Source organism: Hypanus sabinus, chromosome 22 (assembly GCF_030144855.1).
Source record: "Hypanus sabinus isolate sHypSab1 chromosome 22, sHypSab1.hap1, whole genome shotgun sequence".
Classification (NCBI taxonomy): domain Eukaryota; kingdom Metazoa; phylum Chordata; class Chondrichthyes; order Myliobatiformes; family Dasyatidae; genus Hypanus; species Hypanus sabinus.
In genome coordinates this window covers 45,436,857-45,454,046 of record NC_082727.1, presented here as the reverse complement: position 1 = coordinate 45,454,046, position 17,190 = coordinate 45,436,857, and the positions used below count along the sequence as shown (strand labels likewise).

Sequence of the window (17,190 nt, the reverse complement as noted above, 5' to 3'; positions counted from 1 at the left end):
GGTACAAGATGTTACTGCCAACCATGATGACAAATTAAACTAAGAGGCAAACACATCGGTACAGATTAAGCATGAAAGATTCTGCAGATGCTGGGAATCCAGAGGAGCACACAAAATGCTGGAGGAACTCAGCAGGTAAGGCAGCAGATTCCATGGAGAGGACTAAAGAGTTGATAGTCCTGATGATGAGGACATCTCTTCATTTCTCTCCATAGATGCTGCCTGATCTACTGAGTTCTAACAGCATTTTATGAGTGTTACAGTGCATATTGGATTCTTACATTTGTTTTCCCAGAAAACTCAAAAAGACTGCAGTCACGAGAAGATATTTCTGCACGCTACACAAGATTCCGAAGCAAGTTTCAGTTGCCTTTGCCTCTTGGTTGCCCACTTTTCCCAAAATTTTCTCACTGCCAAGCAGCATCAGCAGCTATTGGCTCAGAGAATATGGAGGTACTTTTAAAATATGGCCGATAACACCCATAAAGAACCCACCCAGTGAGGCTGTATGTGGTGTGACCTTATGCTAGCTAACAACGAGAGTCTCATCAAAGAAGCCAACAGCCAATCAGAAGGCATCTTGCAATGAGGTACCCCAAGGTTGAAGTTCAAAGTTCAAATTTATTATCCAAGTATGTATGCCATTTGCAACCTTCTTGCAGGCATCCACAAACAAAGACACATGGTAGAATCCATGAAAATCCACAACAAAAACCAATGAATATCAAATGTGCAAATCATGCCAATAGTTAGTAAAACAGTACTGTAAACAAATAATACCTAGATCATAAGCTGCAGAGTCCAAAATGTGAGTCTACAGGCCGTGGCATCATTTCATAGCTGAGGTGAGTGAAGCCAGTCCAGGAGCCTGATGGCTGCAGGGCAAAAACTGCCCTCAAACCCAGGCAGACAGGACGAGCTCAGGTGGGGGATTTTGGATAACACAACGAGGCACCCTGAATCATTCTCCACTCTGCTTTACTCTTGCTCGATGCTTTAATCCAAGTGGAATAATGGAGCTGAACATGCATACATTTTACAACCTCAAGCCTCAATGCAGCGTCCACCCCAGTGATCGCCATACCTGTATCCTCGAGAGCCAAGTTCACCATATCCTTCAGAAGGTCATAAAATCACACTGACGGAGCTGAGCACGGTTACGTTCTCCAATCTCAAGCCTTGACGCAACGTCACCCCGAGCGATAGCCATACCAGTATCCTTGAGAGCCAAGTTCACCGTATCCTTCAGAAGGTCATAAAATCCAGAATAATGGAGCTGAGCACAGGTACATTTCCCGCCCTCAGGCTATGACGCAGCACCCACCCCTGACGATAGCCATACCTGTAATCTGAAGAGTCAAGTTTAACGAATTCTTCGGGAGTCCTCTGTGGTGATGGTGAGCTGTTCTTTGCACAACGTTGTGGAGCAGTGAAGGGTGGACATAAATGTCACTGAAAATTAGCTGAAGAAGGCAAGGCGTGAAAGGAGAAATGACACAAGCTGCAGAACGCTGACCAGGAAACCCAAATATTGCTGTCAGTCCACCCACCTAAAAGTTGGACACTTCCTTCCCCACTTCCACCAATAACAATCAATCCTGGAAACTAGATGAAAATCTGAGGCATGAAAGACGGGATAAGATGACACAGGCTAGCTGGAAACAATCAAGCCAGCCTTGTCCATCCACCATTGTTCAACATCAATCCATGCCTCAGTATTCCAGACAAGTGAAAATGCCACTTGTAGATGGTAAGCCACAGGTTCCCAGGACCAGAAACCAACCTCTACAAATAAGATTTGTAGAGCTGTTACGACGCTTACATTTGTAAAATAAGCAAGTCCATGCTCTTACACTGTAATAGGCTTCTACGCTTCCCTCTCAGGTGATCCAATGTGATGCAACTGCCACATATAGACAATAGGTGCAGAAGTAGACCATTTGGCCCTTCGAGCCTGCACCGGCATTTTGAGATCATGGCTGATCATTTACTATCAATACCCGGTTCCTGCCTTCTCCCCATATCCCTTGATTCCCCTATCCATAAGATACCTATCTAGCTCCTTCTTGAAAGCATCCAGAGAATTGGCCTCCACTACCTTCCGAGGCAGTACATTCCAGACCCCCACAACTCTGAGAGAAGAAGTTTTTCCTTAACTCTGTCCTAAATGACCTACCCCTTATTCTCAAACCATGGACTCTCCCAGCATCTGGAACATATATCCTGCCTCTATCTTGTCCAATCCCTTAATAATCTTATATGTTGCAATCAGATCCCCTCTCAATCTCCTTAATTCCAGCGTGTACAAGCCCAGTCTCTCTAACCTCTCTGCGTAAGACAGTCCGGACATCCCAGGAATTAACCTCGTGAATCTATGCTGCACTTCCTGTACAGCCAGAATGTCCTTCCTTAACCCTGGAGACCAAAACTGTACACAATACTCCAGGTGTGGTCTCACCAGGGCCCTGTACAAATGCAAGAGGATTTCCTTGCTCTTGTACTCAATTCCCTTTGTAATAAAGGCCAACATTCCATTAGCCTTCTTCACTGCCTGCTGCACTTGCTCATTCTCCTTCAGTGACTGATGAACAAGGACCCCTAGATCTCTTTGTATTTCTCCCTTACCTAACTTTACACCGTTCAGATAATAATCTGCCTTCCTGTTCTTACTCCCAAAGTGGATAACCTCACACTTATTCACATTAAAAGTCATCTGCCAAGTATCTGCCCACTCACCCAGCCTATCCAAGTCACCCTGAATTCTCCCAACATCCTCATCACATGTCACACTGCCACCCAGCTTAGTATCATCAGCAAACTTGCTGGTGTTATTCTCTATGCCTTCATATATCGTATTTATTGATGCCTGATCCTAATGTTTGTATCTGATGGTTATGATACAAAAGGCCATACTCAGCTGATTTTAATGTAAATTAAGTCCTATCTCCTGTGAGAAGTGTGACTCACTAATGGACTTGGAGGGCCAGTTTTACAGCAGTAAATCGATTTCTGGCAGTAAATGATTTCCGTGGAATTGTAGAACATGTGCTAAAGGAGCAAAGTTACAGTTTTAAAAATTATTTTGCTTTAGTTTACTTATAGCGTATGTAAGTTTTTTTAATGTTAGTAACTCCCAACCTCACTTCTTTCGAAAACTGCCTTTTAATTATTTACTTCAATTTGAAAACTTTTCAGTAAGTCTGACTGATAGAGACACATTTAAAAGCTATTAAAATCAATGACAGTTTTCACAGTGTCCAACCAACTTTTCCGGTTGTCAAAGTTCGTTGAAGTTATTTCAGGGTTAACATCTGAGGCCCTGTTGCAACTGAGACAACTATAGGCTTAGGAATGTAGAGGCTCTCTGCTTCTGGCCCAGTTACAGTAAATATGAGTACAGTCGGCCCTCCTTATCCGTAAGATCCGCATGCGCGGATTCAACCAACTGCGGATCGGGAAAACCCGGAAGTTCTCTCTCCAGCACTCATTGTTTGAGCATGTACAGACTTTTCTTTCTTGTCATTATTCCCTAAACAATACAGTATAACAACTATTTACATAGCATTTACATTGTATTAGGTATTATGTAATCTAGAGATGATTTAAAGTACACGGAAGGATGTGTGTAGGTTACCACAGATCGGGATCAAAAAAAACCTGGAAGTTCTCTCTCCAGCACTCACTGTTTGAGCATGTACAGACTTTCTTTCTTATTATTATTCCCTAAACAATACAGCATAATAAGTATTTACATAGCATTTACATTATAGTAGGTACTATAAGTAATCTAGAGATGATTTAAAGTACAAGCAGTCTTTAAGTCGGATTTGTACGTAAGTCGGAACAGGTACATCCGGTATTATTTAGTGTCAGTTAGTCAAACGTTTGTCTTAGTATATACAGATTAGGCAAACAATTTCAAACATGGGGACCAAAGCAACATGATCCCACCAATGTGTCAGAGTGAATGCCTGCAAGAAAATGAACCTCAGGGTGTTAAGTGGTGATATACTGTATACAGTATGTACTTAGATAGTAGATTTATTTTGAAATTCGAACTTCAGAGTGTACCTTTCCAGAAATTTTGTCTGAAGCCTGCAAGGCAGCCTGGCATGAAATTGTTGTCTTTACCTAAAATATGAACTCAGCTGCTAATTTATCAATTAAATGGTTAGGGCACAAAATGCGATCTAATCAAAATCAGCAAACTGAGGGCAAGAAGTTTGAAAACACTTGGAATTCAGGGTTGGTGGTATAATAAAATCTGGATCTCATTAACAGAAGTATCAAAAGTGATCATGTCGATGAGAATGAGAAGCAAAACGTTAAGGATGGAGACGTATTAGAAGATCCAAACTAGAAATAGAAGGGAAAGCAACTATTGTTTTTTTTATTTTGATACACATTTGTTGTACTGGGATAACTGCATCTTTATATAAAGTGCTATTTATCTGCAATCATAATAAGTAGTATGATCATTATGCAGGATATGAAATGGATCGAGGAGAAACAAGCACTCTGTCGTTGGAACCAAGAATTACTAGAAAAGGTATTTTCTTTGCACAGAATACAGGTACAACACCAAAATGTTCTGCCACTAACTATAGTTTCTATTTTTCATGGAGCCTGATTTTAGTCTAAGGCATCCTCTTTGCAATATCCAGAAGTAAGATTGAAATGAATCTTGTCCACACTCTCATAGATTCGGCAAATGGAGACTGAAGAAAATCGCCTTAGGCATGAGGTACAGGATGCAAAGGACCAAAATGAACTTTTAGAGTTTCGCATATTGGAACTTGAAGTAAGAAGAATAGAAGTATCTTTTAAGCATTTCCATTTTCTTTGCTCAAAATGGATTTTATAAAGTTGAGCTATAAGAGGAAAATTTCTTTGGTTATTGCATAGTCTAATAATATTCGTGAGGATATACTCTGGTTACATATCCTGTTAAAGGAGTGGTTCCCAACCTTTTTTATGCCATGGAGCCCTACAATTAACCAAGGGGTCCATGGACCCCCAGGTTGGGAACCCCTGCTTTAAATTTCACCTTGGATACCAAATCAAGGCAATCTTCACAAACTATTTAACATCATTGATACAGAGGGGACATAAAGAACACATGTTTGTTTTACAAGCCTGCAGATCCCATTATAGTTACACTTCCATTATAGTTTTTTTAAAATGCCTCTTATCTAATGAGAGGTTATTCTGAGGACACTGCTATTTGTTAAACTGTTATCTCAAATCTATTTCTTAAGTTATTAACCTTGTTAATTATTTTTGAATATTAATTTTCTTGTACTAATTGAAATGTTATAAGGTTTGAATGTAAATCATCAGATGTGCATTTTACCTCAAATAAAAATTGATCTTTCAGGAACGAGAACGGCGATCACCTGCTATCAATTTTCATCACATCCCATTTCCAGAGGAGACAAGTCCACTTCAGGTCTACTGTGAGGCAGAAGGAGTGACAGTAAGTAATCTCTGTGGCTGAATTTCTCTAATAAACATAGTTTTATTCATTTTAATTTGTCACAGATGACTATGCTAATACAATTTGTTAAATGCATTTTCTTAAATTTTTCCCATGTTTTGACAGGACATCACAATAGCAGATCTTATGAAAAAGCTGGATATTTTAGGAGATAACGCCGTAAGTGTATGTTGCTTTTCTCATCATGGATATTTACCTTTAAATTATGCAAACTTGTAAGTGGGGAAGTGCAAGGATGAGTCAAAAAACAGTTTTATCCATCCTTCTAAATTATTAGACTATACAACCTATATACATAGAGTCTTCCTCCCAGGATACATCTCCACAATTTGAACCTCACACTATAGAATGCCATAGACTTAGCTAAGTGCTCTTTTCAAAGTCTGTAACTTGATATTTTTAAGGAGATACTGAAAAGTAGATAAATTATTTTCAATTTCATCATGGAATTTACATTTAAAACATTTTCAAATAACTGAGATAGCTAAGCATTGGCTGAGATAATTAAACAATAATTTAATGTTTCTTAAACATCACACTCAATTTCCATCTGTACTGTTTTATTTTAGAGACACAGCACAGGCAGGTGCTTCCAGCCCAACATACCATGCAACCCATGTATTTAACACTAGGATAATTTACAATGACCATTTAACCTACTAACCAGTACATCCTTGGACTGTGGAACAAAACCGGAGCACCTGGAGGAAATAGGGAGAAGATACAAACTCCTTACAAATAGAATCGGAATTGAACTCTGAACCCCGGAATGCCCCAAGCTGTAACAGTGTCACCCATGTATCAATGTGTAGCAACCTTTTTAAAATGCCAGTAGGCATGTATCTGGTGAACTTCCCAATAGCCTTTATTTTGTAAGAGAGGGAAAACCAGTTGAGCAATTTGTTGGAACCAATTTTCATATTCCTAAACTGAAAACTAGATCCTACTAATTGTTCATTGAAGATGTGAAAGCTGTTTAGAAATGTGAAAATTGCATCCTCCAAATTGTCCAGTTCTACAACAGGAAAACAAGGGTGCTAGCTTGCAGACAGAAGCTAGATAGGAAAGCAATTTATAGAGGCTCTTTGACCACCCTGTTCGGTTCTCTGTCTTAATATGTTTGGAGATACTGGCAAAGTTACACAACCTCATTAATCGCTGGGCCCAATCTCATGCAGACAATATTTCATATAACCTCATAAATTACTGAACTTAATCTTCAACACCTGTTGATTAAGGATCAAGTTATTAAAGGCAATTAATCATTGAGACATAAGCTCTTTTTTACACCCTCATTGTATCTAAAAACACTCTTGTCATGTTTGCAATGATTCAAATCAGACAGTTTGTACATAATTGGCGATCCACCTTATTCATTTCCACAGGGGTTTTTACATCTTCCACTTTGCTTTCAATGGATGTGGGACTGTAATTCAGTCTAAGGGTGACATGCATGTATGTCCCAGACCCAGACGGGCTGCATAGCTCAGTACATGAGGAGAGGATACACACAGGGGTTTGGCATGGTATAAGCAAACAAGCATGCAATATATAAACCAAAAATACTAGAATGTTTCATTTTTAATTTGCTATCTATCTATTTACTTATCAATTAGAATTTGACCAATGAGGAACAAGTGGTTGTGATTCAGGCCCGAACAGTTTTGACATTGGCAGAAAAGGTAACATTTATTTTTCTTTATTGCACTGGTTAACATGAAACAAACTAGTAACAATCCTCCTGGACACCAAAGGGATAAGAACATTGAATGGGACAAGAATTCATTATTAATTTACATGTGTATTGCACTTAGTGAAAAGAAAGTTACACAGAAAAGCGTAAAATGCAAAACTAAGCTTTAATTTCAAATGGTTGCTTGCACTAAGTAGGATGCTTATACTGAGTTAGAAAAATAAGCCTCATTTGCTTAATTCTCTTTCTGTGCCCGACTATGTTTCGTTTAACTTCCAGTGGCTACAACAAATTGAGGTGACAGAATCTGCTCTCCAGCAAAAGATGAATGACATTGAAAATGAAAAGGTATGCATTAATTACATATTATAATAAAGACTTTAAAGATAATATATAAGAGATTTTAAAGTTCCTTAATTAGTTCTTTGTTTACAGGAGCTGTTCAGTAAACAGAAGGGCTACTTGGATGAAGAATTGGACTACAGAAAACAAGCTATGGATCAAGCCCATAAGGTACAGATTTCTTTTCAGTAAAACTTCACTCTTATTTAAGAGGGCATATATTTTTTTTAAAATATTTGCTTATTGCAAAGGAGTCCCGTTCCCTAATGGACTTTGTAAAGGCACATAAAAACTCCAGTACAAGCATGTTCCCCTCAACATCATACACTATCCCAACTTGATAACTTATCTGAGATCCTTCAGTGTCACAGGCACCACACTCCTCTGCAGGGAGTAGTGCAGACAGCCCAATGCATTTGTGAATGTGAACTTCCCACTATTCAGGACATTCAGAGTGACAGGAGCATAAAAGGGCCCAAAGGATAATTGGGGACCTGAGATACCCCAGCCACAAACTTTTCCAGTTGCTACTATCCAGGAAATTGTACCGCAGCATTAAAGCCAGGACCAGCAGGCTCCGGGACAGCTTCTTCCAACAGGCCATCAGACTGATCAATTCATGCTGACACAATTGTATTTCTCGACTATATTGACTGTTCTGTTGTATATCTTTCTGTACATTCTATTTATTACAAATTACTATAATTTGTCCATTGAACATTCAGACAGAGACATAAAGATTTTTACTCCTCATGTATGTGAAACATGTAACAAATAAAGTCAGTTCAATTCAATGCAACTGTGGGAGGACTATAATCAGAAAGACAGGAGTGATTCAAGCCTGTGGATTGTCATAATCTTCTCAGGATCATTTAGGAAGTATACAATAACTGCTGATCTTGTTGGCAATACCAAGATGTGAAAATACAGTAAATATATATATTTTTTAAATGGTTTTGATATGAAATTGTAGATGCAAAACATTTGTTTCACCCAGTAGATGGTCAAGGTCTGAAACTTGATTCTTGAAAGCATGGTGGAGGCAGAATCCTTAACCACATTTTAAAAAGTGCTGGGATGTCCATGTGAAAAATAATGACTCGTGGGGCTATTGATGGAGTTGGACTGGACAGCTCATTTTCAACTGACACAATCATAATGGACAAAAAGCCTTCCTAGCCTTCTGTAAATTTTCTATGCCTCTACCCCTTCTGACTACAGGCATTATTTCCCCTCACTTGGTCAAGGTATATTGTGGTATACTGCAATCATGATATTACTCTTTTCACAGTGAGATAAGCTTGAATGATCCTGACAGTTGTATAAACAAAATACTTTTAAGATAATTAAACTCTTTTATCGGTCAGAGTTGTCAGAGAAGGGACAAATTACTAGAATGTTCTCTGTCAGGTTTTATCAAACATAATACTGAGTGATCAAACATTTTACCCTGCTAGGCCCATACTGAAGTGACAGGACTGAAGTGATGAAAATTATACATTGTTCACCTTCATCAATGTTCACCTTTAATTAGAAACTTCTTAGCCATAGAGACATAAAGTGCAAGGAAAATAAAACAAAATGGAAATTTAAAATAAAAACGGAAAATATAAGTCAAGCCGAAACTGTGGAAAGAGAAACAGAAATGGATTTTCAGGTCAAAAATCTTAAGAAAGCAGTGGAAGGCCCTCAGACCATTCTGGTATGGAATGGAGCTGAGAAGAATTATACAGTGTGTTCATTGTTAAGAAAAGCTAATTGTTAAAGAAATCTTAAGAACGTTCAGACTCCTGATCCAGTCCCTTTGTACATCCATGACACCTTTGACGCTTTCTGCCCTTTTGACACTTTCCTGTTCCAACCCAACCAGCCCAGCTTTACCATTTACTAGCCCCTATGCATCAATCTTTGCCTGGCTGAACTTCCTCTCATAATGAACTCATCCAACGTGTAGCTCTGGGAACTCACATGGGCCAAGCCACTCCTTTCTCTTTAAGGGATACATGGAACAGTCTTCTCCTAACTCATGCCTCTCTTTTCTGCTACATTGCCTGAGATGGTGTTGCTTCCTGCATTTATACAGAACTCAAAAAATGTTTACCCATCCTATCAAGTTCTACCTGCTCTCATCTTCACCTCTTCCATCTGTTACTCTTCCTTTTCATTTTGGGACATAGATTTAGGGTGAGAGAGGAGAGACGTAAAAGGGACCTGAGGGGAACTTTTTTCACACAGAGGGTGGTGAGTATATGGAATAAGCTGGCCGAGACAGGTAAAATAATATCATTTAAGAATCAGTTGGCCAGACACATGGTGGGACGAGGCTTAGAAGGAAATGGGTCAAACGCAGGAAGTTGGGACTAGCTGGGTAGGCATTATGGTTGGAATGGACTCATTAGACCATAAGGCCAGTATGCATGCTGTACTGCTCTATGACTCAGGAGATTAGTTTACAACAAACACCTTTTCCAAACCTACTCACTTACTTGGCTCTACTCTTCCTTCCTCCCAGTCTGCCTGCAGTGACAGCATTCCATTCTCCCTGTACCTCTGTCATATTTGCTATGATATTGAGATGTTCAACATACCTCCATTCTTCCTGAACTATGACTTCCCCTTTACCACATCTCATTAAATTCTGGCACCTCTAATCTCACTTCTTCTACTCCAGGAATTGAAAAGAATAGCGTTCACCTGGTCCACACTTTCCAACAGCACCCTCCTCACCTTACCAGAGATTCCTTTTCTCTTTCCTACCCTTTCCGCTGCCTCGCTGCAACTTCAAACTAACTTGCTTTCTCAGTTCTGACAGAAGGTCATAAAACAAAATTTCATATCATTTCTCTTTCCATAGACGATTCCTGACCTACTAAGTGTTTTTCAGCATTTTCTATATTGAGCTACAGCATGCAATAACAAGCATAATTTCTTTAGTTTCATTTATTTAATGATACAGCGCAAAGTAGGCCCTTCCCGCCCTTAGAGTTACGTCACCCCTGCATCCACCAACAAGCCCAATTAACCCAACCTAATCACGGGACAATTTACAGTGACCAATTAACCTACCTGGTACGCCTTTGGACTGTGGGAGGACCCGGAGAAAACCCATGCAGTCCACAAGGAGGACATACAAAGTCTCCTACAGAATGGCACCAGAACTGCAATCCAAATTCCGGAACGCCCTGAGCTGTAATAGTATTAGGCTGACCGCCACACTACTATAGATTATTGACAGCACCGTTTCAATTCTCCACAACTAAAGTCATGAATTTAACAATTTCTCACTCGTAGGTCTACATTTTAGAAGAACATTAGCCTATGATTTACGACCAGTAGCTTGCCTGTGCCACAGTTGACAAGAAACAACTAAATCTCATCGTCTAGTTTTGGCAACTGTGAGAAATATTGATTATCTAAGATTTTTGACCTTGAAAAAAATAAGAAAAATTAAAAGGTATTTAAACTAATGATAATTGTTAAAAAAAAAGTTTAAAATGCAGCTCAAACATTTAAAATGATAAATAAACTCAAACTAGTTTAGGAAAAGTTTAATTGAACTGATATTTGCTTACATCCCTTTTTGCCATTCCCCTTCATTATAAAAAAAATGGAAGATGGCCCTATGCCAACTCTAAACTGGTACAATAGTTTAAACACATCCCCATTATAAGTGGGGTTCATTGCTCTGGCTTTGCTCCCAGAATCCTCAGAAAATTCAGCATCAGAGCATAGCCAGGAAACTATTGTGAACAGCTAACTACAGCTGCATAAATGTAAGAATTCCAAAGTTAAATTCTGTTACATGGAGGGGCCATCAGCAACGTCTGCAGAAACTGCCAGTATTTCCCCATGAAGTCGAGGCCATTTGAGAAAATGCAAGGTACCTCAGCATCAGGGACAAAGTTCAGCTTTGTGACTGCAGCGCTTTATGCTCTTGAGCAACACTTATGTTTGTTTCACAATAGCGGATTCTGGAGCTGGAAGCCATGTTATATGATGCGTTGCAGCAAGAAGCAGGGGCAAAAATGTCGGAGCTTCTGTCGGAAGACGAACAGGAGAAGCTGAAAGAAGCAGTGGAACAATGGAAGCGGCAGGTCATGAGTGAGCTCCGTGAACGTGATGCACAAATACTGAGGGAGAGGATGGAACTTGTGCATCACGCCCAACAGGTAAAGAATTAGTTATCTGTTCCCCGTACCAACAAACACTCATTCAGGCTGAATAATGGTCTGTAAAGATTCTCTACATTGTGGGTTTAGAGCTACACATCATCCTGAGCCGGAGCTTGAATTAATATTTGTGGCAGAAGAGGCTGGAATCTTCTGCAACAACCTGCCAGAGGATCCCAACAGATTAAACAGCTCCTGTGAGAGGAAAGGAATCCAATGTTCAAAGCACGTTTACTATCGACCCACTATACTCAAACTTGAGATGTGTCTCTTTACAGGCAGTCACAAAACAAAGAAGCCCAATAGAACCCATTGAGTCAATGTGCAGAAAAAATAGTAAAAGTAGCAAATATCATTCAGAGGTGTATTCTTCAATTCTTCAAGTCAAAACCATGCATCGGTCCCAATCTGATGGGGAGAGGTAGGTCGCAGATGGAGCAAGGTGGGAAAGAATAGAGAAGGTTGGACAGAGGCTGGTATGTCATAGATGGAACTGCTTGGGTGAGGACGACTGACAAATGGAACCATGCGGGAGAAGAGGGGAATGGGATAAATGAACAAAAGGACAAGAAAGCCAGGTAGATGTTCAGGTGTGCGTGGGAGGGGAACATTGAGAACATGGGTTACCTGAACTGGGAAAATACAGTCCTCATCTTACTGGATTTTAGACTGCCCAAGCTGAATAGGAGATTTTGCTCTTTCAATTTACGTTTGGCCTCACTTCACCTTAGCAATGGAGAAGGGTGGACAGGTCAGTGTGAGAGTCATGTAATTGGGAGGTCAAGATGGCTGTCGCAGTCAGAGAGCAGGTACTCTACAAAATGGTCACATGGTCTACACTTGGCTTCACCAGTGTCGTACAGGCCATATTACAAGCACAGAATTAGAAGACCACCTTTCACCGACAGCCTCTATCCCATCCCCCTTCCATCCTTCCTGTTCACTCTCAATCCTGATTCAGAGTCTTCACCCAAATGTCAATTCACACCTTTTCCCTGCACAAATACTACCTGACCCACTGAGTTCTTCCAGCTTTCTAGTTTTTGTTACCCAACAGGTAACAATGCTCAAATGCAATTTGAGCCAGGTCTTCCTTGACCTGATGGGAAGAAAATCCCTTTCCTAATGAGAAAGCAAAAAAAAAAGTCCTGGTCACTTGCACACTTCCAGATTTAAAAAAAAAAATGCGAATGGATGAGGTGCCCATCCTGCAAAAAAAAACAAGGATCCTTATGCAAAAATGTTGAATTAAGCTTCTAGTGTTTACCAGGACTTGTGTGGGAAACTTACCAAAATATTGCACACATTGGGGGTACCCATAGAGAAGGACAAAGACATCCTCCAGGTATATTAAATCTCTTTCTTGCAGGACTCTGCAGCACCAGATTCAGACTTTTTTTTTGTCCTGTGAGAACTTTCTCCCTTTTTCCTGCACAGGGACTTCAGCTTGCCCTCACATGCTGTGCACTTGCTGAAATAAATGCACCTAATATAAAAGTCAAAATGGTCCATATGTGAACTGTAAGCTGTCGTCTAGACTTCCATCATTCTTAAGTTTATTTCTTTCCATGTGCAGAACTCTCATCTCTGTTCAGTGTACATTCCGTGTATGGTACTTAGTGCAATGCCAACCAATTTTATTTGTATTTGATGGTGTTCGTCATTGTCTTGAAGTTGATGTAGTCCCTTTTTGGGAGTGCTGAAAGTGTACCACAGCAGTACCAGCACCTCATCAGATGACCCACAAATAATGAGAAATTCTTTTAAAGAATTGCTTTAATAATGACTCATGTGGTTAAACTTCTGAACAGCAAATACCTGCAGGGCTTACATTTGTTACCGTTTTTCAAAGTTCAACTTGCCAAGTAACTTATAGAATTTTATAATGAGATTGCACTGACTACTGGCGTAAACTTTTCTTTCTTTATTTGCCATCGAATATTTGCTCCCAATGAAAATTGTGCCCTGCATTTTCAGTCTTGCTTCACTTATGACTTACAACGGGCTGAAAAGCTTGAGCATGTACATATTAAGAAAGGAGATGTGCTGGAGCTTTTGAAAAGCATCAAGTTGGATAAGTCAACAGGACTGGGCGATGTGTACCCCAGGCTACTGTGGGAGGAGAGGGAGGAGATTGCTGAGACTCTGGCGATGATCTTTGCATCATCAATAGGGACAGGAGAAGTTCCGGAGGATTGGAGGGTTGCAGACGTTGTTCCCTTATTCAAGAAAGGGAGTAGAGATAGCCCAGGAAATTATAGATCAGTGAGTCTTACTTCAGTGGTTGGTTAGTTGATGGAGAAGATCCTGAGAGGCAGGATTTATGAACATTTGGAGAGGCATAGTATGATTAGGAATAGTCAGCATGACTTTGTCAAAGGCAAGTTGTGCCTTACAAGCCCTGATAGAATTTTTTGAGGATGTGACTAAACACATTGATGAAGGTAGAGCAGTAGATGTAGTGTAGATGGATTTCAGCAAGGCATTTGACAAGGTACCCCATTGCAAGGCTTATTGAGAAAGTAAGGAGGCATGGGATCCAAGGGGATATTGCTTTGTGGATCCAGAACTGGCTTGCCCATAGAAGACAAAGAGTGGTTGTGGACAGGTCATTCTGCATGAAGGTCGGTGACCAGTTGTGAGCCTCAGGCATCTGTTCTGGGACCCCTACTCTTCGTGATTTTTATAAATGACCTGGATGAGGAATTGGAGGGATGGGTTAGTAAATTTTCTGATGACACAAAGGTTGGGGGTGTTGTGGCTAGTGTGAAGGGCTGTCAGGGGTTACAGCGGGACATTGATAGGATGAAAAACCGACTGAGAAGAGACAGATGGAGTTCAACTCAGAAGTGTGAGGTAGTTCATTTTGGTAGGTCAAATATGTTGGCAGAATATAGTATTAATGGTAAGACTCTTGGCAGTGTGGAGGATCAGAGGGATCTTGATGTCTGAGTCCATAGGACACTCAAAGCTGCTGCACAGGTTGACTCTGTGGTTAAGAAAGCATATGGTGCATTGGCCTTCATCAATCATGGGTTTCAGTTTATGAGCCAAGAGGTAATGTTGCAGCTATATAGGACCCTGGTCAGACCCCACTTGGAAAACTGTGCTCAATTATGATCACATCACTACAGGAAGGATTTGGAAACAATAGAAAGGGTACAGAGAAGATTTACAAGGATGTTGCCTGGATTGGGGAGCATGCCTTATGAGAATAGGTTGAATGAACTTGGCCTTTTCTCCTTGGAGTGATGGAGGATGAGAGGTGACCTGATAGAGGTGTACAAGATGAGAGGCATTGATTGTGTGGATGGCCAGAGGCTTTTTCCCCAGGGCTGAAGTGGCTAGCACGAGAGGACACAGTTTTCAGGTGCTTGGAAGTAGATACAGAGGAAATGTCAGGGATAATTTTTATATATATATATAAAAACGCAGAGAGTGGTGAGTGCGTGGAATGGGCTGCCGGCAACAGTGATGGAGGCGAATATGATAGGGTCTTTTAAGAGACTCCTGGACAGGTACATGGAGCTTAGAAAAATAGAGGGATGTGGATAACTCTCAGTAATTTCTAAGTTAAGGACACGTTCAGCACAGCTTTGTGGGCTGAAAGGCCTGTATTGTGCTGTAGGTTTAATCATTTCTCTTATCCTGAAGTGATTTTAGGCCTAGTGAAGCTACCGTCAAACTGCCCAGATAAGGAACAATGGACCATATTAAACTAGACATGACAGTGTTTCCAACAGACGCAATTGATCTTCATCAGTTCACAGGCAAATACGGTCTGGAGCAGATTTTAGAGCAGTACCCCTCTGACACTAAATTCCATGTGGAATCCAGCAGAGGATTCTCCAGTGTTTTGCAAGGCATCTGCTCTCCTGTTTCATGCTGGCTGGAACTTCCATAGCAAGTGAATGCAGGGTTGGAAGGGAATCGGAAGATCAGTTACTTACCATGCACACATTTTATTGTGTTTCAATGTATTTAGTTATCTTTTAGTTTTTCAATGTGCTAACTTTAAAGAAAAGATTTTAAAAATTAAGTTAATTTTTAAAGTCTTTAAGTATTCCTGTGTGGCAGAAATTTATAAGCTCTTATACCACCCTCCCCCAAATATTTTTTACAGGAGGGAGGCTTTGCCCCAGCCTTACCTGTCCCCACCTTAGAACTTCTTAGGCTTTACCTATAGCCCTCTATTGTTCTAAGCTTCACGTAGTCATCCAGGAGTCTTTTAAAAGACCCTATCTTTTCTGCCTCCACCAACACAGCTGGCAGCCCATTCCAAGTACTCACCACTCTCTGCATAAAAAAAACTTACCCTATCATCTCCTCTGAACCTACTTCCAAGCACCTTAAAACTATGTCCTCTTATGCTAGCCATTTCAGTCCCGGGGAAAAGTCTCTGACTATCCACACGATCAATGCCTCTCATTATCTTGTACACCTCTATCAGGTCAACTCTCAGCCTCCATTTCTCCACGAAGAAAAGGCCAAGTACACTCAACCTGTTCTCATAAGGCATGTTCCCCAATCCAGGCAACATCCTTGTAAATCTCCTCTGCACCCTTTCTATGGTTTCCATGTCCTTCCTGTAGTGAGGCAACCAGAACTGAGCACAGTACTCCAAGTGGGGTTTGTGCAGAGACCTGTATAGCTGCAACATTGCCTCTTGGATCTTAAACTCAATTCCACGATTGATGAAGGCCAATACACCGTATGTCTTCTCAACCACAGAGTCAACCTATATGGCAGCTTTGCATGTCCTATGGATTTGGACCCCAAGATCCGAAGGGTCTTACCATTAATGCTATATTCTGCCATGGAATTCTAGCATGGCTCTAGCAAAACATTGGCTGCTTTGAGGACATGCTAGACCTTGCTAGCCATGCTGAGAGAGGGAAGTTGAGGCTGATTAGATCATTCATTTCTGGTAGTCTAAAGCAAGCATCAGCAGAGTTCATCTCTCATGAAGGTCCATATTAAACATGATTCATCGCAATGTGTTTTTCAGGTTATTAATTTCATTCTCTGAAGTGCTTTTAAATTTTTTTTTCCAGGGCAGAACAATTTGAATGCACTTTTATAGTTTTCTTATTTAATTTAAAATAGCACATCTAGTCTCAGGGAGATTCATCATGTACACTTTAAAAAACATCATTATGGCTTGCAGTATTAAAGAAAAAGAGACATGCCTAAAACATAATAGATTTTATTCCTTAAGTACTAGAGATACATATTTAATCAACAAAGGAATAAAGATGGCTGTTGTCCAAAGTGATGCCTGAAAATTAATAAAATCTGTAAAGGGACTAATTGCAATCCCCCCTTCACTGCGATTGGTTACCATGGAAACTGGATTTGCCATCATGCTCAGTTGAATTCTCTCATCCTCACCATCATTTTAATGTCTTAAATCAGCTCTTCGAGTATATTTCTTTTCATTTCTGAAAGGGTTATGAGTTTAAGGACAAATAAACAAAGAAAAGCAATCA

General features: G+C 40.3%; 1 protein-coding gene across 10 annotated transcripts in view; it reads left to right on the top strand.

Moving 5' to 3' along the window:
- Positions 1–17,190, top strand: part of jakmip3 (Janus kinase and microtubule interacting protein 3) — a 361,481-nt gene that overhangs the window by 251,828 nt on the left and 92,463 nt on the right. For 6 of the 10 annotated variants that reach the window (XR_009507472.1, XM_059947651.1, XM_059947652.1 and 3 more), the window contains exons 13-20: positions 4,487–4,549; positions 4,703–4,801; positions 5,378–5,476; positions 5,603–5,662; positions 7,114–7,179; positions 7,470–7,538; positions 7,626–7,703; positions 11,498–11,701. Coding sequence is in view for 9 of the 10 variants with exons in the window: in XM_059947651.1 (XP_059803634.1) it covers positions 4,487–4,549; positions 4,703–4,801; positions 5,378–5,476; positions 5,603–5,662; positions 7,114–7,179; positions 7,470–7,538; positions 7,626–7,703; positions 11,498–11,701 (738 nt within the window). In the remaining variant the exon portion in view is untranslated. The remainder of the gene's footprint in view (positions 1–4,486; positions 4,550–4,702; positions 4,802–5,377; positions 5,477–5,602; positions 5,663–7,113; positions 7,180–7,469; positions 7,539–7,625; positions 7,704–11,497; positions 11,702–17,190) is intronic. The other 4 variants (XM_059947659.1, XM_059947655.1, XM_059947657.1 and 1 more) reach the window with 2 other exon arrangements.